Here is a 27867-nt window from a genome sequence, read left to right on the forward strand (position 1 = left end):
GAAAAAAAAAGTTCACCACTAAAAAGTAACTAACTTTCCGAATGTAGGCGAAAAGGAATAAGATATCCTTAACTTACGTGTTCACACTACCATAGTCAGCGACCTGTGTTGACAGTTGTGGTGCTAATCCAGTACCGAAAATGACGAGTGTACACTTCGATTGTCACGCGTAAATTATGACGCTGTCAAAGTTGTAGCTCGTACTTTAATTGCAGAGCACATGTACTTTTTGCTCAAATTTTCGGACGAATGGTTTTCAGATACCGCATTTCTTTAAACAGCAATGTGTTTTTTTGTGGTGTTCAAATATTGTTTTCTTTGCCCAAAAGCGTGTAGTACGAATTATTTTTGGTGTACATCGAAAAATGTCTTTTAGAAGTGTGTGTTCAAAGAACTGGGTATACTACTAACTGCGCTTGTCAGTGGGGATATACTTACTACTGTCATACGGATCGCACACTGTATCTAGTGAAATCCAGCCTAATCTTAATGTGTGTGTTTCTCGGAAAGTATAATGTATCACGTCGTGCGTCTCAAAAGAAACGTCTAGAATGTTTCTCATCCGTCACCATAAGAGATAAAGCATTCCTCAGGGTTGGTTTAGGGCACTATAATGCTTTAGGCATTGTCCTATTGGAAGTTATATGCCCTTACCTTATTCTGATCTTTGAAATGACTTACCTAGTCTCTTATAAGCGGACCTGCTGTCAATGTGGACCCCAAACCTTGATGCCACATAGCATTTTTTTACATGTACAAATCGTTGCCAAAGATAAAAAAGCGAGAAGTAACGGAAAAAAAATTAGTGTCGACTAGTATTGAACTATGAACTATGGACAAGCAAGAAACTTCGCGACGCTTACCACAGTAGACTAAAGTGCTGCCACATACAGTCAGTCGTTGGGGTTTAGCCCGTATGATTTTTATCCGATCCAGACCTACGCTGTCGTCAGTTCGCCAACTCAGTCGAGCTGTTGGATGCTATCCAGAACTGGGAGCATCGCACTCCACTAAAAGTAGTTCCAAGTGGCCTCAGAAAACTCCCTTATAGTTTAAGAAGTCAGTCCTGGTCGCGCCCATCAACACGTCCTCTGCGTTATTGTAGGGTCGCTTTCCAGTATCTGGTGGCAGGAAGGGCTTTCTCCCGTCTAGGAAGTAGGTTGTGGTTGGGGATTACCGTGCAAGCTTAAGGGCTGGTGAGCTATACATGAAGGCAAGTTATTTTCCAGCACCTTGAAGTCCTGTCAGGACGAAACACCGTGCAGAATAATGCTGCTAATACGAACAGGAAAGAGCCAATTGGAATGCCTGTATTTGGCTCCTGAAGCTGATTAGTAGAAAGGCTGGCATATCTAAAATTTTGTGGATCAGTTTGCAGTCGGTGACACTCCACTCGGATGTTGGAGATACGTGACAAGGAATACTTCAGTACGCTGTGTCTTACAATTTACTGAACAGTCGAACCAGTTAAAGGAGATGCTTCACATGTCGTGCTAACATTTAGAACCAAAAACAATAGAAACTTAATATTTTCTTTCTTTCCACACAGTTTTATAGTTAGCACATTTTATTCAAAATAAAACAAAACAATACGTCTGGGTCTTTCTGCTGTCAGTAAGAGGTTTTAAAGATCTTAAGAGTTACAACGAAAATGAATTGTTTCTTCTTTTAATACGAAGATGGTTTGATAAGTCTGGTAAATTTCCGTAAAAGAATGGAACATTTTTGGTGCGCCTTCATGGTAAGCAAGTTTGATTATTCCAAGGTTCGTATGTTCAAATTCAACAAAGTACAGCACACTGTTCACTGTTGACGTTCGTCTGAAAGTGTCGACTGCGACTGAAACTGGAGAAAAGCGAGTTTCGTTAGATTACGAAATATTTGCATTCGAAGAAAGGATTGGATTGTCGCTCAAATCAAAACAGAAATGGATGAAATTCACACAGGCTCTGTACCATCATTACTTTTGTATTAATGAATTTAAACGTGATGGGACAAGCGCCGAAGGCGAAGCGCTTTCCGGCGGTCCAATTAAGATCACCGAAAAGGAAACCATTGGTAAAATCCATGATATAGTAATGCAAGACCGCCGAATAAAAATTAGTGAGACTTCCGTTGCCTGACAAAAGACCAATATTGGCAGACAAAAAAGTGCTCCTTCACCAGCATAATACACCCATACATCAGCGATAACAATGATGATGAAATTTCAAGAACTGGGCTTTGAACTGGTTCCTCATGCACCCTATTCACCAGACTTAGCCCAAGTGACTTCTTTCTGTAGTCCAACTTGAAACTTTGTCTTGCTGGAAGAAATTTTTATTAAATGAGAAAGTGGTAGTTGTTGTCAACCAGTACTTTGCAGAGTTTCGCAGATCCTATTTTTCCGACGAGATGAGAAAGCTAGGAGATCGCTGGACCAAGTGTATCTCCCGTAAAGGAGACTGTGTCGAAAATTAAGGTTAGTTGTTTATAAAACAAACATTTTCTTGCTTTTTACCTTACTTATGAAATCACCCTCCCACTTAACACTGAAGTAAGATTCTAAAATTTATTTCCATCGCAGAGGAATGTCTGCTTAGTACTTATTTCAAAAGAATAAACAATCCATTTCCACGATCACAAGATTTAGATTTATTCTTAAAGAGCTTACAAAGAGCCCAAGGATGTATAGGTGATGTCTAAGGGAGAATAGAAGGGGAGGGGGGGAGACGCTAAATGATGTGTCGCTTGCGAGGAAAAGTGTTCCCAAACCGGCGCTTTCTGTCACTACAGCAAAGTTTGAAAAGAGTTTGAAGTGCCTTCCCTCGCACGGACATGAAATCTGGCTCAGTCATTTTCCGGTTCTCTGGGCGAGTGGTACTACTTAGCGAGCGAGCAAGTGCTTGGTAGTCAGAGGCCTCATAGCAGTTCGCGGAGCCAGAAGATAGTGGGAGGAGATGTCTGATAAAAACGATCGACATGCTGAGGTCTAATTGAATCAGATAAGTTACATTTGTTTTCGTGGAATCCTGAAGTGTGGTCTTCTTGTGTGACGCTTTTCATTGCTCAGTTTGAACTAATACCCTGTTTTTATTTTTGGTGGAGATCGTAGGCAACTATTTGTAGGAACCAGCTGGAGGCAGAGTGTGAAGTTAGCGGTATACATATCCAGGATCACAAAACCTTTCAGAAAGTAGTTAGATTGCGACAGGGTATCTGTTAGTGTCATACCAGTAGTGACAGTTTTAACTCTGTCTCGCGAATCAAAGGGATGCTGAAAACCACTATTCGACTTATTTTAATAGTATAGTAATGGTAAGAATTAATCTGGGCCTACCATAGCGTTACCGATCACATATGCGGAGCAGCAGGTCGCGCAATTTGTCTGGCGTACAGCACACCTCTGAGAATTTGTAATTTCTGCGAGTGGGACTCCACGAAAGATGCGGGTACCAGGCAAAAGAAACGTTTCCACACACTGTGAAAATTCCTCACAGCTCATGGGAAGTCACACTGAGAAGGTGAACAAAGCCAATAAGTAACCGACGCAGGATGATTAAAAAAAATGGTTCAAATGGCTCTGAGCACTATGGAACTTAACTGCTGAGGTCAACAGTCCCCTAGAACTTAGAACTACTAAAACCTCCTAACCTAAGGACATCACACACATCCATGCCCGAAGCAGGATTCGAACCTGCGACTGTAGAGGTCGCGTGGTTCCACACTGTAGCGCCTAGAACTGCTCGGCCACTCCGGCCTGCCAGGATGATTCGTAGTAACGTTTAAAAACATCCGAAGCGATGTAAATGATACTGAGACACATGGGGTCGTAAATGTTGGTAGATAACCCAGAAGTGGATGACTAATGTTGAACAAGTGCTTTTAGAAGATGACTTACATCGTCGAACGTGCAGCGGTTGGGCTTGTCGATTCTGCCTTCGCCGTAAGAGGCAGTGCTACACATCGCTCTGCTAGGGGACTCTGTTTTTCTTCTTGCATTATCCGATGTGATTTGGTAGTGCTCGCGGTAGTGGTAATACAAGACTAGACGAATCGGTTTGCATTTACGAAAACAGGATAGCCTAACTGAACGATCTGTAGCACTACCCCCTACCGGCGAGGGAGGTATGTCATCTGGTGACGTCACATTTTCAACATTTGTCATGCACTTTCGAGGTATTTCCAGACATTTGCGGCCCATGTGTCTTATATTAAATTACTTGTCTTAGCGTCATCTATGTCGCTTCGAGGGTTTTTAAATGTTAATAAGAATCACGCTGTATATGGCAGACAGCAGAGTGGTTCAGTAGAGCGCAGCACGGAGCGGCTGGTGCCAGGGCTGACCTGAGGCGCATGTTGTTGGAGTCGGACAGGAAGTGCCAGTGCGCCTCGTCGTGCAGCTTCTCGCCGCACAGCTCGACGGGCGGCGCGTCGGAGCGGTACCACAGCCGCACCACCGCCGCCGGGCAGCCCCGCCCTGCAACAGCACGGCGGCTCTGGAGTGTCCGCAGCAGGCGGCGGCTGTTGTAAGAGCACTGTACAAAAAGTTAGTCACCACAGGACACATCAAGCTAACCCAATGCCGGAAAAAAACGCTTTCATGGACTGTGTTGATTGGCACCAGGTTCTGATATTGAGGAGTTGTAGTGTCAGTGATTCATTTGTCACCCTCATTGGCGATCAGATGGCGTTTCCTTTTGTCTCTAAAGGCAGTAACTCTATTGAGCTTAGAGGTCAACAGTGACTGCGACGTTCATTCTAGGGCTCTACACTGCTCCATCGAAGAATACTCCTCATAGAGTACTCCATCATACTCCTGCTGAACAACTTCAGTCATTCGAACGGGGTTGCATTGTGGTTCTGTGGGAAGCTGGGTGGGCACATCGATAGACTACTGCGCATGTTGGGCACAATGTGTCCTTGATACGTCGCTGCTTTCAGCAATAGTCGCTAGAACATTCCCACACCGTAGACCGCGTTCTGGACGTACCCTCGCGTAGCAAAGGTGCAGGTCAAGAACGACTCCTTGTGAGAGCAGCTGTGGCAGACCGAACGTCTTCCAGGGAGCAAATCGTACCACATGTTGCACTTGCTGTGATACCAGGGATCGTTGCGAATCGTCTGTTTGCAGTTGGATTAAGATCGCGTGTGCCTCCGGTCCTGCGACGGCTGACACCACGACACTGCCAAGCATGGTTCCTCTGGTGTCGTGGAAGCGTTGACTGGAGAATGGAATGGCGCCCTGTTGTCTTCAGTGATGAGATTAGGTTCCGTCTGTATGCATGTGATGGACTTACACTTGGATGGTGCAGACCTCGTGAGGTGCCTATTCCACAGCGCATTCATCCATGGCAAACAGGTCCCATCTCAGGCTTCATGATGTGGGGGCGATCAGCTACAGCTCGCGATCACGTTTGGTGTTCCTACTAGGTAAAGTAAGCAGTGCCCTCTACATTTCTTCGACAGGAAGGTGATGTGCTCTTTTAGCAGGACAGTGCACGGCCACATACGGCTGCTGCTACTCAGCGCCCTCTTCGTGGAGTACAACAATTGACATGGCCAGCAAGACAGCTGATGTCGCGCCAATTGAACACGTATGGGACTTAATGAAACGGGAACTGACTCGTTCTCCAGGACCTACAAGAACCACAGCCGGATTTCAACCAAAGGTGCAAGATGATTGGGGCAGTCCATCGCTGTTGTATGATGGTTTTCACTCGAGAATACACGCCTGCGTTACCTCCAGAGAGGGTACATTTGTGAATCCATGTGACTATTTGAGGACCCCTAACTGTGATGCGTATTTCATTTGATCTGAATTTGATATCATATACTTCAGAAATGATGCACTAGCTGTTATCTCACTTGTCAATAAAATGATCTTGCTCTTGAGGGTGATGCATTTTTATTTTCAAGCGAAGTAGCTGTCAAGCTTGTAGCTTAGGTAATGGCGTCAGTTTAACTATAATCCAGGACTTTCGTCATATATGCCTTAACCAGCTGAAGAAGTCATTCGTTCATGATTAGATCCTGTAGAGCGACCAAACTGCAAGAATGGTGAATGCTGCGCTTCACTCGCTGTTTGAAATGATCGTAGGTATTTTCGATTGGATTAAGATCGGGTGATTTAGCGGGCTATTGGAGGCGCAATAGGTTGCCTGAGCTTTCGTCAAAAAACTAGGAACATTGGCGTGCAGCCGTCTGAACACGGCTGTCATCTTTGAAGATGGGAGTGTCCATAGCATATTCATAATGAAGAAGTACAATAAAACACAACACTTGGTCACCAAGAATATTGAAATAAACGTCGTCGTTCATGTTCACGGTAACCTGGATGAGCGGGTCCTAGTCACGGTACGAAAGACAACCCAAAACAACAGAGAATAGTCCCTGGACTGAAAGGCCGGTCAAATGCATCATTCGGCCATCGGTGCACTCGACTCCTTGTTTCACGTAATAAATATGCGGAATCGCTACTCTTTGGACCACAAAACACACCTCCAGTTATCTACTACTGCCCACTTGTGTTGTTTGACCCACTGAAGACTTCAGATACATGTGCCGCTATGGTCAATGGCCTTTTGCGAGACACCCATCTTCAAATGACCAATGCACGCAGATCCCTAAGCATGTTTGCTAGAAACTTGTCGTAATGGACCTTCATTCTCTGGCGCCACCAATTCATGTCAGATTTGAAACCACATATTATTGAGAGGGCGTGACACCCGCGTACAGTCCATAGTGGTTAGGATCTGTTTATGGACACTGTGTATACGCCGTATTACATACTTCGAATGGTACACCATTTCTTGTACACAGACTGGACAGTCCACTTTGATACACCAACAAATCGGTTTACTTCATTCACCGTGCGGTCACGGACACGTCCAATTACAGTAGCTTCTGACTGCCACTTTGTCACGTCTCTTCCGCTGAATCATCTTACTGCGTTGATTCCATACAATCGACTGACCTATAGCTATCACTCACGTGCAGTGACTTACGGTAGAAACCGAAGGGTCACAAATGCGCCAAATAGCATTTCTATATGGTCTACAACACTCAAAAGCGATCGGTGTTCTCGTTTAATAGAGTGACTAATATTTTGCCTGGTGAGCCTATTTCTGTAATGCAATTGGCGCTATTTACCCATAGGTGGTCCAGAGTGTGAGTGAGAGCTGACCATGTAATGGCTACTCAGGACAGGAAGATACAAAGTGACGTGAATGAGGAGAACGTCTTAATAGTATAGAAGGGAGCAAGACCTACAATAACTTAGGTATGTAAGTAACTCCAGTAAACACCCGATTTGACCTCTGATTCAAAGTTGATTTTAAAAATCTTGAGTACCTCGTGTATCATGCAGATCTTGAAGCCAGTCTGATAAATAAAATACCCTAGTCGTACATTAATATTGCCACCGAGATCCACACTTGCAAGGGGGACTACTTTGACTTTATCCATACTTATGGAATTCGAAGGTCAGTGGCCGGACGTCCATTTCGACAAGTATTATGATGTATCTCTGAAAAACAGTCGAAAAGAGTCGATTTTGCTGCGTTACCGGAGCGTTGTGAAGTATAAAATATTTCGAGCATTTTGAACAGAGTATGTGGTGGGGTATGTAACGGTTCAGTGAGAGCAATAGACGGCTCTATTACAATGCTCGAAACGTTTTATAGCTAACACCATTCGGAACTCTACAGAATCTATTTTTTGAGAGTTTTTGTGAAGGTGAACTCATTAAGGAAATTGTTGTTGGATACTATACATGTGAAGAAAATCGAAGAGGGATAATAGGCAAGGTCCCCTTGTTAGTTAAGAACTGCCAGAGATAAGGATATAAGTTCTCGCCTTCATATTTTCATCATTATGTCGAATTTCTTTTATAAATTTGTTTTTTTTTCTCATTTCCCGTGTCTCCTTTCCATTTTCTTCGCTTTTATTTATATTTTTCTTTTTCTTTTGTAATACCGTAAACTGGAGTATTTTAAGGGGTAAACTAATAATTTTTAAGATAATGCCATAGCTTGAATTTAAGAGAAGCAACTGTGAATGAACACACTGCTAAAATGATCATCTGTCGCCAGAGCGCGACAAAATCTGATATTTCTAGGATATTAGCGCCTTGTTGAAAGAAAAATCTTATGTTAAACTGTATGATCCATACTGATAGTCATAGAAATGCACTGTGCAAGGGGAAAAAACTACAATTTAGAAAATATAGTAATGAAATTTTGTACCACGCTTTACATGAAACTGGCACATTTACTGTTAAGTTGCTTGGATTATGTATATTTAAATTTTTATTAAATTAAAAAATTTTATTTCCAAATATAGTTTCCCACTATTCAAGAGATTTCTACAAAATTTTCTCTGCTTAGTCTCTTTGCATACAGTAAGCTTATCTCACGAGTTTTTCTGAATACGTCGAATAGGCGAATTTTAATAACATTTTAATTACGTTTCTGTCGGTATAATATTAAAAAAGTTATGCAAAATTCCAAGCGCTTTGCCCCACATATCGGATGACACTCCGAATTTCAAAATTTACTCTTGAGACAAAGTTTATCTGGTTTACAGAAATATGTCAAAATTTCATAATGCTACCCTTCATGGATTCTTAGGAAAAGGTACATAAACATTAGAAAATGTCATTTTCAGGAAATGCAATTCAAAGTTCAACCTAACGTTTTATCTTGGGTCATCTCTTCAGAAAGTCTCAGACTTGCACTCAGGATCCTCTTTCCCTTCAAGGCTTCTCTTCCGGTTTCTTACTTTCTACCTTCTTTCCTTTACCTGGTCTTCAAAGGACTATTCAGCTGCAGATTTTTCCCAAGATGTCTTGAGTGAAATTTCCTATCTTAAAACGCATTCTCTCTAACACCTTCATCCTCCCTACTTTCCCATCATTAAATACTAGAACTGCATACCAGCTACAGTTCTGACAACTGTAGCTCATGAAAATGTGACTTTATGGCATCTTTTCCATATGAATGAATTTAGAGTCTCATTTGGATTCTGGGTTTTGCCATGGTCACACTGTTTTAGAAGTTCGGGATCGCCAGGAACCTGTACATGGGGTTGACAACATCCATTACACGATTTGGAAGCCTCTTCTTGTGACTGAGTTGTTAACCCTCTGAGCCTGCAGATATTATTTATACCAGCTAATGTGGCACAAATGATGAATGAGATGGTCACCTATTCATATCATGTGGAAATATGTTGCCCTTACTGCTCTCTTCATGTCACTTACACTGGATAGGTTCTGTCTGATGGCCTTGCCATAATACACGTGAAAAATGTCTACTGTCTTCTTTGTTGGTCTGTTGTGTCCATCAAAGTCCAAAAGATGATCTATAAAACCAAAGAGTACATATAACACAGCCTTGTCCAACAGATAATCTATAAAATCATAGACCATATATCTCAGACCTCTAGATGCTTTAAAGTAATCTACGGAATCCTTGTTCACCGAGCTAGCATTTAAGTGTTTTTTCAAAAAGTGGGCGTATCTTGAAGGTCGCGTCACACACTTCAGTCACTTCGGGTGCGATTTCATCACTGAAACTTTGGTAACTTACTGTCCTTGCGTTCTACTAATAAATAAAAAATAATTTGAAAATTGACATTTTCGGTAAATTTAATAAACGTTCTTCCCTCAAAGTATCAAAATCACAAAAACGAATTAGTGTTACAGTCGATAAAGTCGGCTTCTCGGACAGTATACTTGCAACCACCGAGGCGAAATGAAGCGCCGTTAATGCACTTTCAAATACGGTACTATCTTTTGATACTTGGATTTCTTCTCTGGGTTCCTCTCAGTCAAGTTAGCGCCTCAGCTATGGAGGCTCTCTTCTTGTTGGTGATTGTTACGAATAATTTAATTAACTGAAAACGAATTTGATTGTGTAAAAGAACCTTAATTAATCACTCTTTATAGACTGTCGGACTGTATATCTCGACGCATACGCCGAGCGAGTGGGCTAACCGAATACCGTTTCGAACTGGTACTTCTGTTTGTACCCCAACAGCTTATCATTGAGGGATCATGATCAGGAGGAATTTACTGTCAAGGTAGTTGCTTCAGTGCGTCTGCATCAGGCGTGATAACACAGCTAACGCGAGCTCGGTAGGTGTGGACTGGGTGGATTCTCTACTGCAGCTACGGCCATTACCCGCAGGGTTGCCCTCGACGGCGAAGTACTCGAAGTTGAGCAGTATCTTGTGCTTGGGCCGGACGCTGATGTACCAGTTACACGTCTTGCTGGAGACGCCCCGCGACGGCCCGTCGTACTTCTGCGGGAAGTTGGGGCTCTGGATGACGCCGTAGTCGGAGCTGCTCACGTTTGACCCGCAGTCTGCAACAGATGGAGGCACTTTAGCACGGCTACAGTAAACTGCCACACACTCCTTACACTAAGCAAGAGTACGCATCCATAGATGCGGGATCATTCTACGAGACTGTGATTAGTAGAACTTAATATGATGTCAAGTCACGGTAAATGCGCAACAGCTGTATTATTGTTCTAATATTTTTTACGAAAATCTGTTGTCATATTTGTCTTCACGATAACCTCCTGTTTCGCTCATATTCTAAGTATCTTCGGATCTGTTAAAACAAATGCAAAATATGGTAAGTTTGATTACAAATAATTAAACTGAAACACACACATGACAAATATAATAATGGATACGATTTTTTCTTCTTTTTTACTCAGACATGTTTCGCTCATGTTACAGTATCATCAGTAGTCTTTTTATTTCTGTCAAATAATACAAAAAAAATTGCTGCTTATTGTCTATACATATACGAGGACGTGCTGGAAAGTAATGCCTCCGATTTTTTTTTCTGTTGTCCTCGGTATTGCTGACGCAACTTGAAACCCTCTGCCGCTAGAGAGCTCAGAATTGCAGCGTGTAGCATGGCAGTGTGTAACATAGCTATGTAGGCGCGTGAGGAACAGCGTGCTGTAATCGAGCTTCTAACCGCCGAAAACATGCCCCCAATTGAAATCCTTTGAAGAAGAAAAGTGTACGGTGATAATTATATCGACATCAGTAATGTGCGTCGTTAGGTTGTTCGTGCTCATGATGATGGAAACGGTGCTTCTAACCTCAACGTGTGTGGCAGAGCTCGGAAAGGACGTCCGTGTATGATAACCGACGAGACTCACCGCTGTCGGATTGATAAACCCATTAGAGAAAATCATCGGACAGCATAGACACAGTTCTCAGGTAAGTGTGGCATATCACGGAGCGTGTACGGGACGTCATTGCGAAATTGCGGCGCAGAAAACATGTGCACGGTGGGTACATCATACGCTCACTCCTGACATGAAACAAAGGAAACTGAACATCTGTCAACAATTTCTTTAGCGTTTTGAGCGTGAGTGTAGTAGGTTCCGTAACAACATTGCGACAGACGACGAAAGCTGGGTTTACCATTTTGACTCGGAGAAAAAAAAAATACAGCATTAATATAATCCTGCCAAAAGGTTCACCGACGCCGAAAATGTTCAAGCCATACCATGAGCAGGCAAATTCATGCTCACAGTGGTCTGGTTTGTTCAAGGGGGGGGTGGGGGCATTTGGAATTCGTGCCTATAGGGACCACCAAAAACCCTGTAAGGTAGTACAAGATCCTCAGAAACCTGAAAGCACGCATTCGAAGAGTTCGTCCACACATGTAGCACCCTTTCCTTCAGAATGACAATGCCAGACCACACACGAGTGCTGCGACATCTGCAACAATCTGCCGCCTTGGTTTCTCTGCCTTCGATCATCCTCCATACAGTCCAAACTTGACTCCATCCGGTTTTCATCTGTTTCCAAAATTTAAGGAACACCGTCCTCGACTTCACTTTGATAGTGACGAAGCGGTTAAAGCTGAGGTGGGGTTGTGTCTCCGTCAGTGAAATCAAACATTCTTCAGTGACGGTATCAAGAAACTGATCTTTAGTTGGCAGAAAGTGTTCGTCACCAGGGTGACTATGTTGAGAAATAAATGTGAAGACATGAAGAATAAAGATGTATAATTTTATAACGTTTGATTTATCTGCAATGCTTCAAGATTTTTCACATAAAAAAGTCATTCCTCTCGAACAAGCAGTCAAAAGGAAGTCAAATACAGGTAAAGAATTATTGGAGTCACAAATACGTTTCCCATGATCATTAGAGATGAAGAAACGTTTAATGGTGTCCCTCCGATCTATATGTACCACTACACAAGAGCCTGGAAAGTTCTGAAGGAACGCTAATACTGTAAAAAGGTAGCATCTTCCTGGTCGGCCCACGTTCTCAACTCATATGAGTTCCTAAGAGACAATCTCCATTCCTTCCGAACTGACTATGCAAATGTAGACGAGATGTGGCTCAAATTCAAAGATATAGTAGCAACAGCAATTGAGAGATTCATACCTCATAAATTGGTAAGAGATGGAACTGATCCCCCATGGTACACAAAACAGGTCCGAACGCTGTTGCAGAGGCAACGGAAAAGCCATGCGAAGTTCAGAAGAACGCGAAATCCAGAAGATTGGCTAAAATTTACAGACGCGCGAAATTTGGCACGGACTTCAATGCGAGATGCCTTTAATAGGTTCCACAACGAAAAATTGTCTCGAAATTTGGTAGAAAATCCGAAGAAATTCTGGTCGTATGTGAAGTACACAAGCGGCAAGACGCAGTCAATACCCTCGCTGCGCAGTGCCGATGGTACTGTTACCGACGACTGTGCCGCTAAAGTGGAGTTATTGAACGCAGTTTTCCGAAATTCCTCCACCAGGGAAGACGAATGGAATATTCCAGAATTTGAAACACGAACAGCTGCTAGCATGAGTTTCTTAGAAGTAGATACCTTAGGGGTTGCGAAGCAACTCAAATCGCTTGATACGGGCAAGTCTTCAGGTCCAGATTGTATACCGATTAGGTTCCTTTCAGATTACACTGATACAATAGCTCCCTACTTAGCAATCATATGCAACCGCTCGTTCACCGATAGATCTGTACCTACAGATTGGAAAATTTCGCAGGTCGCACCAGTGTTTAAGAAGGGTAGTAGGAGTAATCCATCGAACTATAGACCTATATCATTGACGTCGGTTTGCAGTAGGGTTTTGGAGCATATACTGTATTCAAACATTATGAATCACCTCGAAGGGAACGATCTATTGATACGTAATCAGCATGGTTTCAGAAAACATCGTTCTTGTGCAACGCAGCTAGCTCTTTATTCACACGAAGTAATGGCCGCTATCGACAGGGGATCTCAAGTTGATTCCGTATTTCTAGATTTCCGGAAAGCTTTTGACACCGTTCCTCACAAACGACTTCTAATCAAGCTGCGGGCCTATGGGGTGTCGTCTCAGTTGTGCGACTGGATTCGTCATTTCCTGTCAGGAAGGTCGCAGTTCGTAGTAATAGACGGCAAAATCATCGAGTAGAACTGAAGTGATATCACGTGTTCCCCAGGGAAGCGTCCTGGGACCTCTGCTGTTCCTGATCTATATAAATGACCTGGGTGACAATCTGAGCAGTTCTCTTAGGTTGTTCGCAGATGATGCTGTAATTTACCGTCTAGTAAGGTCATCCGAAGACTAGTATCAGTTTGCAAAGCGATTTAGAAAAGATTGCTGTATGGTGTGGCAGGTGGCAGTTGATGCTAAATAAGGAAAAGTGTGTGGTGATCCACATGAGTTCCAAAAGAAATTCTTTGGAATTCGATTACTCGATAAATAGTACAATTCTCAAGGCTGTCAATTCAACTAAGTACCTGGGTGTTAAAATTACGAACAACTTCAGTTTGAAAGACTACATAGATAATATTGTGGGGAAGGCGAGCCAAAGGTTGCGTTTCATTGGCAGGACACTTAGAAGATGCAACAAGACCACTAAAGAGACAGCTTACACTACACTCGTTCGTCCTCTGTTAGAATATTGCTGCGCGGTGTGGGATCCTTACCGGGTGGGATTGACGGAGGAGATAGAAAGGGTGCAAAAAAAGGGCAGCTCGTTTTGTATTGTCACGTAATAGGGGAGAGAGTGTGGCAGATATGATACGCGAGTTGGGATGGAAGTCATTAAAGCAAAGACGTTTTTCGTCGCGGCGAGATCTATTTACGAAGTTTCAGTCACCAACTTTCTCTTCCGAATGCGAAAATATTTTGTTGAGCCCAACCTACATAGGTATGAATGATCATCAAAATAAAATAAGAGAAATCAGAGCTCGAACAGAAAGGTTTAGGTGTTCGTTTTTCCGGGGCGCTGTTCGGGAGTGGAATGGTAGAGAGATAATATGCTTGTGATTCGATGAAGCCTCTGCCAAGCACTTAAATGTGAATTGCAGAGTAATCATGTAGATGTAGATGTATGAATGAGAAACATAAAGAAACATTCTATTATTCAGATCCAAGACATACTTCAATGCAACAAATTTCGTCTAACATGCCATAAAATGAAAAGGCAAAGACTTCAGAGTTACAAATGCGAGTGGCAGCGAGAACGTATCGTTGAAAGAGGACGTAGTATGAGATATATAAGAGCCGGTTTAGAGAAAAAATGGTGTTCACATTCTCGTTGATTCAATGATGAACACAGTATACCGAAGAAACATATTTTCTCTGTCCCAAAGCTTCTGAGTAGCTTGAAGGCTAGAGTGAAGAAATTTACCGAAAATGCTGATGCATCATTAATCAAACTAACGAGGCTCTTCATGCCATAAAGTTTGCTCAAGCTGTTGTAGCTTCCATTCTACCTGAGACAGAGACTGCGTGCTGTTCATTGAGAAAAAGAAAAGTTACAGTATTAAGTTCGGAAGGTGAACGCCTCACATTACACCAACGATACTCTGTACGGCACTGCCGGGTCCCATTCGCTGTTTTAAGTTTTCTTGTGGACCAGTCTCAATAATCTGATGCCACGTCGAAAAGTAAGGCTAATGATGTGCGTGTATATCCATTAGAAAAAAAAGAAAAAAGAAAAAAAAAACAATGAACCGTACAAGGTGACAATTATTGAATTACATGAAAAAAAACTTAAATTAGTTAAAACTACGGCGTGCACACATTTTATTCAACATTTAAACGTCACCACAGATATTCGGATTCAGGTTATGACATGTTCGACATGCCTGGCATCCTTGGCGATGATGTGGCGCACAAAAATAGCGAAATTCTGCACTATCCGCTGAAGTGTCGGAACATCGATGCTGTCGATGGCCTCCTGAATGGGTGTTTTCAGCTCAGCAGTGGTTTTGGGGTTATTGCTGTAAACCTTGTCTTTAATATAGCCTCACAAAAAGGAGTCGTATGCGTTCTGATTGGAAGAATGTTGCGGCCAATCGAGGCCCATGCCAGTGGCTTCTGGGTACCCCATAGCCGAATTGCGATCCCTGAAGTGCTGCTCCAGCACATCAAACACTCTCCTGCTTCAGTGGGGTCGAGCTCCGTCTTGCAAGAACCACATCTTGTCGAAATCAGGGTCACTTTGGATAATGAGGATGAAATCATCTTCCAAAACCTTCACCTACCTTTCGGTAGTCACCGTGCCATCAAGGAATATCTCACTGATTATTCCGTGACTCGACATTGCACACCACATAGCCACACGTTGAGGGTGAAGAGACTTCTCGATCGAGAAATGCAGGTTCTCAGTCCCCAAATGCTCCAATTTTGCTTATTGACGAACCCATCCAAATGAAAGTGACCAAAACAACAAGATGCGTACGTATGCGCATACTAATTCCCATAACGCCCCGCTGCGAACCGGGCAGTTTGAACATCCTAACGCAAACTTTTCAGAAGTTAATGACGATTTTATTTCATATAGATCAATAATTGTCACCCTGTATATTATAAGTAAGCATACAACGCTTTCGACGTGGGCATTAGTTTAAACAGCAACTACAAATCATCGCGCACTCACACTAGTGACCATAAAATAGAAGCAGAAGTGTTGTCAGTTTTGTCCTGACGTGGTCACATACCAAGGAGCTCTCGCTCATATACATCCTTAAAGATATCAGTTATGTTGTGATAGTTCTTTCAGCGGGTACTGGCGTCCATGGGGTAGTGAGAAATTATTGATCCATATGATGAATTTATAGATTTCCGAAGTAAATCAAGACAAGAACAATTACGCTGGCGATCTTCAAGATAGATTCCGAACATTTTACAGTGTATAAGTGGCAACAAATACTGTAATTGGCCCACCCAGACGTCAAACACTCTATGCATCGCTGCTGACAGCGCCTGAACTAATACTAAGCTATGGATTAGAATACAGCATCAGTCTTTTAGTAACTACGACTTTAATCAATATTTGTTATAATAATATTAAAATTAGGCGACTTTACTCATCATTAATATAATTTACATAATTAACAATATCTAACGTATAGCTTAAGCGATTTAATAGTTTCAAATAACGCTGTATTGCTTAAGACGTGGAAAAAAGTTTAGGAGATACACCCTTCGCTGATGATATCAGATCTCTCTTCCTCCTGAATTATATGATGCAATCTTGTCTGCTTGACCGTGATGCATGTAATTTTTCCCGCTATACTAATATTATTGCGGCACAAAACACATACATGCATAACTTCCTAACATTTGGTCTAGTATTATGTCTGTTGTTGCCTAAATTTCGTTTTACTTGTTCCACATGCCCGACTTGCATACGCAAACATCGTCGTCGAAATCACAACCACAGCGCTTATATAAAGTTAGGATAACCAACTTTCCGACTGCAGCTTTTTATTTGAACATCAATGTTTAATAATTGATCTTTAACTATCATAAAGTTTACTGTAGAAACCATGTGCAAGTTCCTCCTATTTAGAACAGATGCAACTACTGTTACTAACGCTATAGTTACACCCTAGCGACTGGACTGGCATGAAATTTCAACGAGCTGTCTAATTTAGGTTTCTTCAATTTAGTTTCCTTTTTTTGTAGAACGTAGATACTTAATGTCAATTTATTACTGTATTATAAAGTTTGAATTTTGTTAAACTAAACTTTATTCTGCGAATTCATTAGCTTTAGATTACAATCATTACATTTCTGAAATTTACTGTATGGAATACAACCTATTTAAACTACAAGATAACGGCTAGAAAAATCATCCATTTAAAAAATATATCTGGAAGGTAATAGCGAGAACGGCAGAAAAATTGAATACTGTAAGGTATGCCGAAATTATTGTAATTCTGTCAAAGACGACGTAGCGTTGGAATATTAGTTGAACGGATTGGACAGTGACTTGAAAAAGTTGTACATATTGCTTCAACAAAAGTGAAACAAAGATAATGGAATGTGTGAAATAAAATAAGGCGATGGTGATGAGACTGAATTAAGAATTGAGAAACTAAAAGTAATAGATGAGTTTCTGGTATTTAGGCAGCAAAAAGAGTGATGATAGCGAAAGTAGAGAGGATAAAAAATGCGGATTGGTTTAGCAGAGATATCATTTCTGAAACTGAGGATTCATTAATACATAGCATAATTTTGTATTTTAGGAAGGCTGTCCTGAAGCTGTTTGCCTGGAGTATTATCTCGTATGAAAGTGAAATGTGGACGATTAGTACTTCGGACAAGAATGAAAAGGATAGCAGCTTCTGAAATATGGGGCTACAGGAGGGTGGCGAAAATTGGGTGAGTAGATCGAGTAAATAATGAGGCACTGAACCATGTTGAGTTAAAGAGAAATTTGTGGCACACTGTGACTAAAAGAAGGATCGGTTGCTAGGGCACGTTCTGAGTCTACGAGAAAGCACTAGTTTGGTTATGGAGATAAGCGTGGAGGTAAAATATATAGAGGAAGACCAAGGTTCGACTAAGTAAAAAGGCTGTAACTGATGTAGGTAGCAATATTTATATAGAAGCTTTCATAAGGTAGACTAGCATGCAAAGGTACCTCAATCCAGTCGTTTGACTGAGGGCCATAACAATACCGACAACAGTGGAAAATTTTCGAAGCTGTGTAATTATCTGAAAGAAAGAGATGAAGCAGCTACATGTAGTTTGGGTAGCTATCCGGAATAGCGTAGTGCTTCCTTACGACGCCTCGTTGTAGGCAAGTGGTGATAGTTGTTCAGGCTGATAGCGTGAACGAGTGGTATACTACTTATTTGGCCGGCAGCGGGCACGCACCTCCGAATATGGACTTGGCGACCTCGAAGGTGTAGCGCGCCTTGAAGCCGCTGTAGACGCTCTCGCGGTCGGAGTGCAGCAGCACCCTGAGCCCGGCCGCCGCGCGGTTCGACTCGATGGGCCCGGGCGCCGTCATGCCGCAGTAGCGCCCGATCAGCTTCTCGGTGCCGTCCTTGTACTTGTTGTACACCTCCAGCCAGTCCTCCGTGCACATCGAGGACCTGCGCCGCCAACCATCAAGCTGTTAGTACCACACTAGCAGAGCGACTAGGAGAATCTTGCTAAACCGAAGCTCGAAATAAAGGTGGCTACAGCGAGCACGAGGTGTGTGGGGCCAGCGACAGGAGACGTCGGGAAAAACATACAATGACGAAAGAAAAAAAAAGTCTCGACACCAACAAGGAGCTGTGCGACATTTCCAGTCAAATTTTGCGCCAGCCACATAAGAGTGCGGTAGTAGCGTCAATATGAGGATGGCAATCAGGTTTAATTTAAGTACGCGCTTAATGGTCGTGGGCGTTAGTTATCTTTGAGATTGGACGTGGTGTTGTTGGTCAAGAATGCCTTTAAGGCGACAAAGGCGTCATTATGAGGACCTCTCCGAGTTTTAACGAGATTGTGTAATAGAGCTACGAGAAGTTGGGTGTTCCCTCTGCGATATTGCAGAAAGACTTGACAGTAATGTAGATTCTATACATGATTGCTCGCAGAGGTGGTCACCAGAAGTACGAGTGCAAGAAGACCGGGCTCCAGACGGCAACGTGGCACTACCGAGAGGGAAGACCATCGTGTTCCGCGTATGGCTCCGGAGCATCATACTGCTTCCGCAGCAGCAATTTGAGCAGCAGTCGGCACCATAATGATTCAACGAACTGTTACAGAGCGGTTACTTCAAGGACAGCTCCTTGAAAGCGTGCATTCCACTGACGCCAAACCATCGTCATTTGCGATTTCAGTGGTATCAACCGAGAGCTCATTGGAGGGCAGGATGGAGGTCCGTTGTGTTTGCTGGAGAAAGCTGGTTCTGCCTCGGTACCAGTGATGGCCATGTGTTGGTTAGGAAGAGACTAGTTGAGGACTTGTAACCAACGTTTCTGCGTGCTATGCAGCCGGCCGCTGTAGCCGAGCGGTTCTAGGTGCTTCAGTCCGGAACCGCGCTACTGCTACAGTCGCAGGTTCGAATCCTGCCTCAGGCATGGATGTGTGTGATGTCCTTAGGTTAGTTAGCTTTAAGTAGTTCAAGTTCTAGGGGACTGATGATCTCAGATGTTAAGCCCCATAGTGCTCAGAGCCATTTGAACCGTTTTTTTGCGTGCTATGCACACTGGACCTACACTTGGAGTTACAGTATGGTTTGCGGTGCGATTTTGTATGGCGGGTGGAGCACTTTCGTGATTATCACACGCACCTTGAGCGCAAATCTGTACAGCAGTTTGGTGATTCGACTTGTCGTGCTGCCATTCTTGAACGGCATTCCAGGGGGTGTGTTGCAATTGGATAACGCTCGCCCACACACCGCTGTTGGAACCCAACGTGCTCTACACAGTGTCGACATGTTGACTTGGCGTGCTTCATCGCCAGATCTGTCTCAAATCGAGCACATATAGGACATCGACGGAAGACAACTCCAGCGTCATCCACACCTAGTGTTAAATGTTCTTGTGTTGACCGACCCAGTGCAACAGGCATGGAACTCCATCCTACAAAGTGACATCCTCCACCTCAACGACACAATGCATGCACGTTAGTATGCTTGCATTCAACATTCTGGCGGCTACGAAGGTTATTAATGTACCAGGAGTTCACATTTGCAATGGCTTATCTTGCGCTTACGTTAATCACTTAAATATGTTACCTAGACAAATGTATTCCCGAAATTTCATTGCTCCAAATTAATTATTTTTTTAGTGTTGCAAATTTTTCCGTCACTGTATTTTACTGCAATAAGGTGTCATGAATGATCATTTATTGACACTAAATGCTATTACTAACAGCACAGAAACATAGAAGCGTGCTGTTAATGAGTCAATGTCAAGGTAACAGTTATTCAGAGTAACGGTCTCCAGTATTTGCGAAAGGAAGGCAACAGTTACGAGATTCCGCTGCTTATGATATCCTGGGTGTGTTGAATATCACATCAAAAGCACCATTTACCCTGGAAATCAAATACGCGTCTACTTTGACACGTTTTTATTGGGTCGCTTTCTTGGTTACCTGTCTGTTCAGTACAAATTTACTAATTGACTTTAACTTCCAGATGAACTAGAGTCTTGAAATTTTAAACTTAGCCCATAAGTGGATGACAATGCAATACTAATTCTTTTTGTTGTCGGTCTGTTTGGTAGAGGGTGTGAGGGTGGATGAAAATGTTTGGTGACGTAAACATTCGACTACGCTGGAGCTCCGGCGCGTTTACCGGATAGTATGGGAAAGTGTTCCAGGCGGTACACGAGCAGACGTGCAGCAAAGTGTTTAAAATCCATTGATAAATTTTACACACACAAGACTGAAAATGAGAAAATAATTATTGAAAAAAATAAATTTATAGTACAATATGTTTTTAAATCGGACTAAAAAGTATCAAATTATTTCTCCTGCCACCATACAGGTTCCTAAGCTCATCAGATAGTCCTGAAAATTGATGCTTATAAATTTTTAATTGCTATGACAATGTTTACAAGATTTATAATGAAAAACGAGAGGCACATGCAATAGATAATAGGTGAATTATTAATGCATCAGTTATACGCATACGCCCCACGTTTTCTGTTATAGAACTTAAAAGTATTGTCGTAGCTATTAAAAATTCAGAGCAAGAAATTTTCAGGGCTGTATGAGACTAGGAATCTGTATGGAACTGGGAGAAATTCTTTTAGACATTTTAATCCTACTTAAAAACGTATTATATTTTTAAAAAATTATTTAAATAATTATTATGCGTGCACTTCAAACACAGATATATTTCACAGCACGGTTACTGTACTCTTATACAGAGAATATTGTTCCCATGGTTCTGGTTTTTATAAATTCGAAATTCGTAAGTAACTATGTGAATGATATATTTAGTTTATTGTCTTATGTGACTAGTTGGTAAGTAAATCCAAACAAAGTACAGCATATAGTGTTTTTGTTATTTGAATACTTATGAGTCAAAAGATAATTTGATGTTTACAGATTCTGTTAATTTGAGGAAATATGAACTATTTAGTTGGTAATTCTAAAACTGTATATAATTACGTGTTTATGTGGCTTTACATAGTGTATCGATTCTATAGCAATTTATTAACGTTGTTAGAGTTAGTTTAACAAGCATGTTACTGAAGGCTAAACAAATCACAGCAGTGTACGCTACTATGAGAGTGTTGTTCCAAAATGGATTTCATTATTGTTCAGAATAGTTAATAAGAGTTCTTCTCATTATGTAATACATGTCTCGTTTTGAACTCTTTCTATTTAATTTCATAAAAAGGAGAGCTATTAAAAAATGTCGCAGTTGCATTTAATAACCGTATGATTAACGTAAATGCATGTCAGAATGGTACTGGTGACCGTCTGCTGAATTTTCGTAACTTGAGTGAAGTATCGTCTTGTTTTAAATACTCTACACTCGCTCTCTTCGGTATTCATAATTTTATTGAAGTTTAAATCACTATTGCAACATCATGAGAGTACAGGAAATCGTGTCGATGATATTATTTTATGTAGTCGATACTTTAGGCGAAAATTTCACTGGCAAAATTCCTCATTCTTTATGAGATTAACAGGTACAGTTTAAAGTAAACAAACTCTTTATATTACTATAGCGCCTCCCGGAACCAGATATTTCCAACGAGGGCATGTTACGTACCTCATGTACTAGCTGTTACACAGTCCCCAGATAAAGTAATCCACTTGATTGAGATTGCTTGAAATCGGGGACCAGTATGTAGGTTGGGTCGACTCACCTAGACACCAAAAAATGTCTGCACACCATAGCCATCCAGCAGTTCTTTGAAGTACATGCAGATGCACATGCATTAACAGCGCCATCCCAGACGTATTTAGCAATAGTTATGGTCCAGTTGACTGTTTCGTACAAGGCCAGCCGAGGCATTCACAGCATATCGTACTTTTTAATGTTCAGGTTAGCCTTATCCGTGGCAGTTATTCTTACTGGTCCTGATACCACAGCGTATACGTGGCCTCCGCAGTATCGCGGGACTACGCTTATTCTGCATGCAATCCACATCACAGCCAAGTCACACCGGCAGCCGGCTTTCTTATAGTCGACACTCGAAGGCTGCCACGCTAAACACGGCCACCAGGCGGCGACCGAAGCGCTAACAGCGGTCGCTGGCCCCACAAACGCCTCTGCTACGCCGGCCACGTGGCAGGAATTATCCCGGCACACAGGCCGGCGCGCGGGCCCTGAGAGGCGAGTTCCCTCCGAGTTGGCTCCCTGGGCTACGCGACAAATGCTTATAGATTTCGAGCTCACTCGGGACCCGTCGCCATTCTGTCACCACCGTCCAAGGCAGGGGCCCGAAACTAGTGGCCGACCAGCAAATTTGCAATATTTCAAGTTTTGTTCTTGATTCGGCTCCGACGGGCTTAGAATGTTTTCCCATCGTGAGCTTTGACTCAGACAGGTCCCTTCCGGGTTTTGTTTCTGCACGAAGTGTGCCACGAACTTAATTTCGAATTTTTGTTTTCTTCAAAGCAAGGCCTTCTGCCTGAAGTACTGTTGTGTTCAAAGCAACAGAGGTTACTTTGATCGTGACCGTATCAAAACTTGTTTCTGAGAAGAAAAATTTTGTTCTCTTAATTCAAATAAACTTGGTTTTCATTTACTTTATGCCCATCTGCTGCGGATACTTTAGCTTCATCCCTAAAGATTATGAAATGTTGGGCATCAAACTACTCATTCCATTGTTGCTGCAATCACTGACGTAATTCTTCCCGCAGTGCAGAATCCCATCCACTCAGTGCAAGGGCACTTTCAAATTGATAAGGGTGCCGGTATTTCTTGCCGAGTCATCGCGATACTCTACTGGGCCCAACATTCATCGCATGTGTAAGCGATTGCTACTTTTAGTGACATTCATTTCGACATGTATCAGACCTTGTACACAAAAGAAGGTGTGTTGGTCCTCCTCATATTAACACGTCCCTGTTTTATGATTGCAGCGAACCAGTCTCCTATAACCAGCAACTCAACAGATGTAAACATTCACCGCGATGCATAATTATTGTTGAGAAGACGTTCCCTGCTCACCCTTTTCTCAGTGAGGGGATTTCTAAATACCTCTCCGTGCACGATTTGGATGTATGCCAGATTAGCGAAAAAGCACAGGCACTGCTCCAGTGTACTGTCCAGTTCTGCGAACGAGACGAATACACCTTTGTCAGACCTTTGTATTTTGAGGCGCTTGGAAAGGCATTGCTATCTTCTGGACAACAGGCGGGCGATAACCATATCATGTGATTCGTACTTGTTTAGCCCGGTATTTGTACTCTGATACAGTGGACACGTGAGACTGCCGCGGTTCAAACTTTCGTCCAGGCATCCAGATTTAGATGCTTCATGGTTAAACCAAATGTCGGTATGGTCCCACTGGGAAGGTTACGTTTGATTTCCTCTCATATCCACACCAGATCCGAGCTTGTACTCAGTCTCGAATGACCTAGATGTCGATGGGACGTTAAGTTATAACTGTTTGAACCTTTTTTCCTTTTCCTTCTTTCCCCAGAGACATTTCACAGCATTTGCACAACTTGCAGAGTCATGGCAGCCGTCGCGTTCCACTGTCAGAACCGCCTACCAGGTCGCATTGATGCACTGAAGATCTTGACTGGCGTTGCCAGTAGTTCAGATGACGTTCTTGGTGAGGTCTCCATTTAGCATAACCAGTCTTTCTGGGAAGCTCCTGGTCCGAAAGTACTGAGAAAAAGTTGGAATGATCAAAATTTATTGAAACTTGTCAGTCACAGTCTTTGAGAAAGCCAGCAGCAGAATCTGTTGAAAATGCCACTAAGCTGCAGCCTTGCCTTACACGCTTCTTAAATTAACTGGTCTCTCTTGTTTTTCACTTTCGTGATTCAAGCGTTGCCTTTTATTGACACTGAAGATCACTAGTCTGTCTTCGCAGTATGCCACAATTTCCTCAGGTTTCACAAGTCTGCCGTAACTGATAAAACCTTGCCCTGGGCTTCGAACTAAAAAGAATGAAACTTATCAGAGCTTTCATATTTAAAAGTTAAATACATGTTTTACTACGTTAGCTACATTTTATTCAGAATATAACTATTCTACTTGAATTCCAACTAGAAAAAACTGCCCATGAAGGAGGAATGAATCAGACATACTCACATGACCCAACCATTGTGATTTGGGTTTTCTACTGTTTTTTACAAGCTACGTCTGAGAGTGAAGTGTTGTTTCCTACTGACAGTGTACGGTTAATACCTTGCTAGTGTCTTCCGTAGTATTAAATTTTGTGAAAGGAAGTAAATTTGTATGGTTAATGTTTAATATCGTTATCGATATTCATATTTTTACTTCAGCAGTTTTTTTCATCAACGCTTTGGTATTTATACTTTCACGTCTTTATTCGCAAGCCAATGTACGATATGTGGCCTAGGTACATAGCAGGCTTATACCGGAACTATTTTTTGTCCTTTCTCTTCCATTTGTGAATGATAGGCAAGAACAAATTCTGTCGGTATCGCTCTGTATATGCACGAGTTTTTCAAATATTACACTCGTGATCATGGAGTTTTGTTGAATAGTTACAGGACGCACGATATCTGACTAAAAAAGTCGTGAGAAAGCTCACAGATGCTCTTTGAATTTTCTCCGCTTCTTCAATTTCGCAGACGTCACAGACAGATGACCAGTACCAAAAACTGGTCAAAGGCGAGTTTCCTACTTGTCCTCCTTGACGGATGAAATCAATTTCCTTAGGTGTTTTCTGATAAATATCTGTCCGACATCTCCTTCTCCACCACTAGATTTATTTGGGAATTCCACCTTAAATCACCCCACACAGGTATTTCGACCGAGCGAGGTGGCGCAGTGGTTAGCACACTGGTCTCGCATTCGGGAGGACGACGATTCAATCCCGCGTCCAGCCATTCTGATTTAGGTTTTCCGTGATTTCCCTAAATCACTCCAGGCAAATGCCGGGATGGTTTCTTTGAAAGGGCACGGCCGCCTTCCTTCCCCGTCCTTTCCTAATCCTGTTTGGTTTCTTCCCCAAAACAACCCAACCAACTCAGGTATTTCTACATACTTCACGATTGTAACTGATTGTTGTGATAGATGACAGATTGCGATGTCATACACTATGGAGATTTCTCGTCTATTATCTATAGCATTATATTTATTTATATTGTAGTTTAACTTATAGGCATTGTACCAAACGCTGATAATCTACAAATATTCCTGAATTTCGTAACAGTTTTTCAATGACGAAGTATTTCTGTGTAGAGCTATGTTGCCCACAAACAACCTCAGGCAGCTGCAGATGATTTTTTTCCTCTTTAAAAAGAAGTTGTAGATATGTAATTAGAACAGTTTTCGCAAAGCTCGCTTTATACAATAAAGAATAGGAGACATATTTATTTAATTAACAAAAAACTTTAGAGGGAAAAATTTTCTACAGTTAACAAATTTCGTACAGTTCTGAATACGTTTTTAGGTAGTTTTTGCAATACATAAAATTTTTGATAGTTCATAACTATTGGGAGTAGAAAAACAGTTTTCTTATACGAAATTCGCTGTATGTTGAAACTGTATCAGTGACACCTCAATATTAGATGCTTGTTGTTTACATTAAAGTTTTAAAATTATATTTCTTTTTTCTCTTCTACGCAACTCCACAGATCTCTTCATCCGCATAAATACTTCATGAGCTGTCATGATTTCATGTTCCTCACTTCTTGTAGAGAGTATGTCATTGTAGAAACTTGCTGCATCCTTGGGAATGGCAAGGAAATGCTTTAACTTCATTACATTCTTCTTTTTTTCCACTTCTATGGTTCATTTTGGAAATAATGGCTGCACGTTTGAACGAAGAAATGTCTTTCTTCAAAACACCGCAACTTAAATTTGATCCAGAGAAATACGTCGTTTTAACAGCACATTGATTTGTTTGTAAGTTATTATTCGAACATTCCTCATTTAGAAAGGCATCGTAGACTTCACTATTTCATTAGCAGTCAGTTTGAACTCGTAGGAAAACCAGTCTTCTCTATTCTGCCCACACCAGCACAAGGTGATATGATATCTTCTTTTTTCCGACATTCCTTCTCAACTCTATCGAATACACGAATCGGTGGCATGAAACTAGGTCCACGAATACGAAAAGAGCGGGTAAGTTCAGAGGACACTGCAATGCATTGCATAAAACGTACCAGCATGTAGAGCACTATAGAACTCTTGAATCTGAAAAAATCCCAAATTTCAATCCTCTCTTATCAATATTAATCCTCTCGTCCAAATAACGTAGGAGAAAATGTTGTAGTATAGATACGATTTCATTTTTACCTCTTCCAGCTTCTGTTTCAACTCAAATGTATTGAAAAATGTCATTGGTACTTTGTTTTGGTTCAGTCACCAGGGCTAGGTCATAGAACCATGTCTGTCGGTTGTAAAAGACTCCTCCAATAGAGAGGTGTTGCAGAGGTTCAGTTTGATTCATGTCAAAGACGACTTTTACAATCTCTTCAAAGTATTTGTTCATTATGTTGTGGAACTTCTTTGCATGGGCTTTACGCAAGCTCATTTCTCGGTATTCTTCGATTTTTCAGTTCGAGTTCCTTGCATGTTGAACAGGTGTCCCTACGAGGGTTACCAAAGCCGAGAATGAAAATCTTTTAAACACGGTCTTAAAGGTTGACACACAACAGCTTCTACTGCCTGCTTGTCCTTGTTCCTTGAAAAAAAATTTCCGTATTGTATTTAAATTTAATGTTGGGGACAAATGTAACATACTCATTTTTCCTCTGGTATAATGACACTTTCTGTACTTACACTTCCAAATGTGCTATTTAACTTGTTGGGTCATAACTATATCTGCTTGAGAGGCTCTTATGTCACCTCTTCATTCCTGTAGTGCAGTCCCATGTTCTCGATAATGCCGCCCTATGAAATCTAAGTGATCTCGCCATACACCTGCCGTTTTTTGAAATGTAACAGCACAAAATGTTACTTGGGATCCATCTTAAAGTTTTATCTTAAACCCTATAGACACTGATTTAGAATCTTTAGCTTCAGTGGGATGTACAAAACTTCTAGCTGATGCAAATATATCCGTCCATGTTATGACAGAAGGAGTGCATCTTGCTTGTTCCTATCTCCTCAAGAATATAATAGATTACTGAAAGAAGGTCAGTCAGCGTAAGAGAGTTTGCCTGCCTGGCAGTCTTTCCTTCCACTATTGCTTGCCTCGCCCTATTCAGCATGTTGGCAGTCAATACCAGGCGCTGAATTTTGCTTTGAATATCGAGTGATTTGCTTTGGAGACGTTTGATTGCTTCTTTTCTCTTCTTTTATACCCACCACGTGCTTCACTCACAGAAATAGTGCATTCAGCATCACCTTCCATATTCATTATCTAACACAAGTGTAGTCTTTTACACTTAACTGCCGTGAGGTGGCGGAAACAGGCAATCAATTCGCGTAACAGCTGTCATCACCAGACGTAGTTTAATACTGCTCGTGCAAACTAAACAGACACCTGGCGCGGTG

General features: G+C 41.9%; 1 protein-coding gene across 1 annotated transcript in view; it reads right to left on the reverse strand.

Moving 5' to 3' along the window:
- Positions 1-27867, reverse strand: part of LOC124777888 (cubilin-like) — a 1273816-nt gene that overhangs the window by 62125 nt on the left and 1183824 nt on the right. The window contains exons 11-13 of the mRNA XM_047253433.1: positions 18138-18358; positions 10164-10346; positions 4327-4459 (exon numbers count right to left, since the gene is read on the reverse strand). Coding sequence (XP_047109389.1) covers positions 4327-4459; positions 10164-10346; positions 18138-18358 — 537 coding nt within the window. The remainder of the gene's footprint in view (positions 1-4326; positions 4460-10163; positions 10347-18137; positions 18359-27867) is intronic.

This window comes from Schistocerca piceifrons, chromosome 2 (assembly GCF_021461385.2).
Source record: "Schistocerca piceifrons isolate TAMUIC-IGC-003096 chromosome 2, iqSchPice1.1, whole genome shotgun sequence".
In the NCBI taxonomy this organism is placed as follows: Eukaryota; Metazoa; Arthropoda; class Insecta; order Orthoptera; family Acrididae; genus Schistocerca; species Schistocerca piceifrons.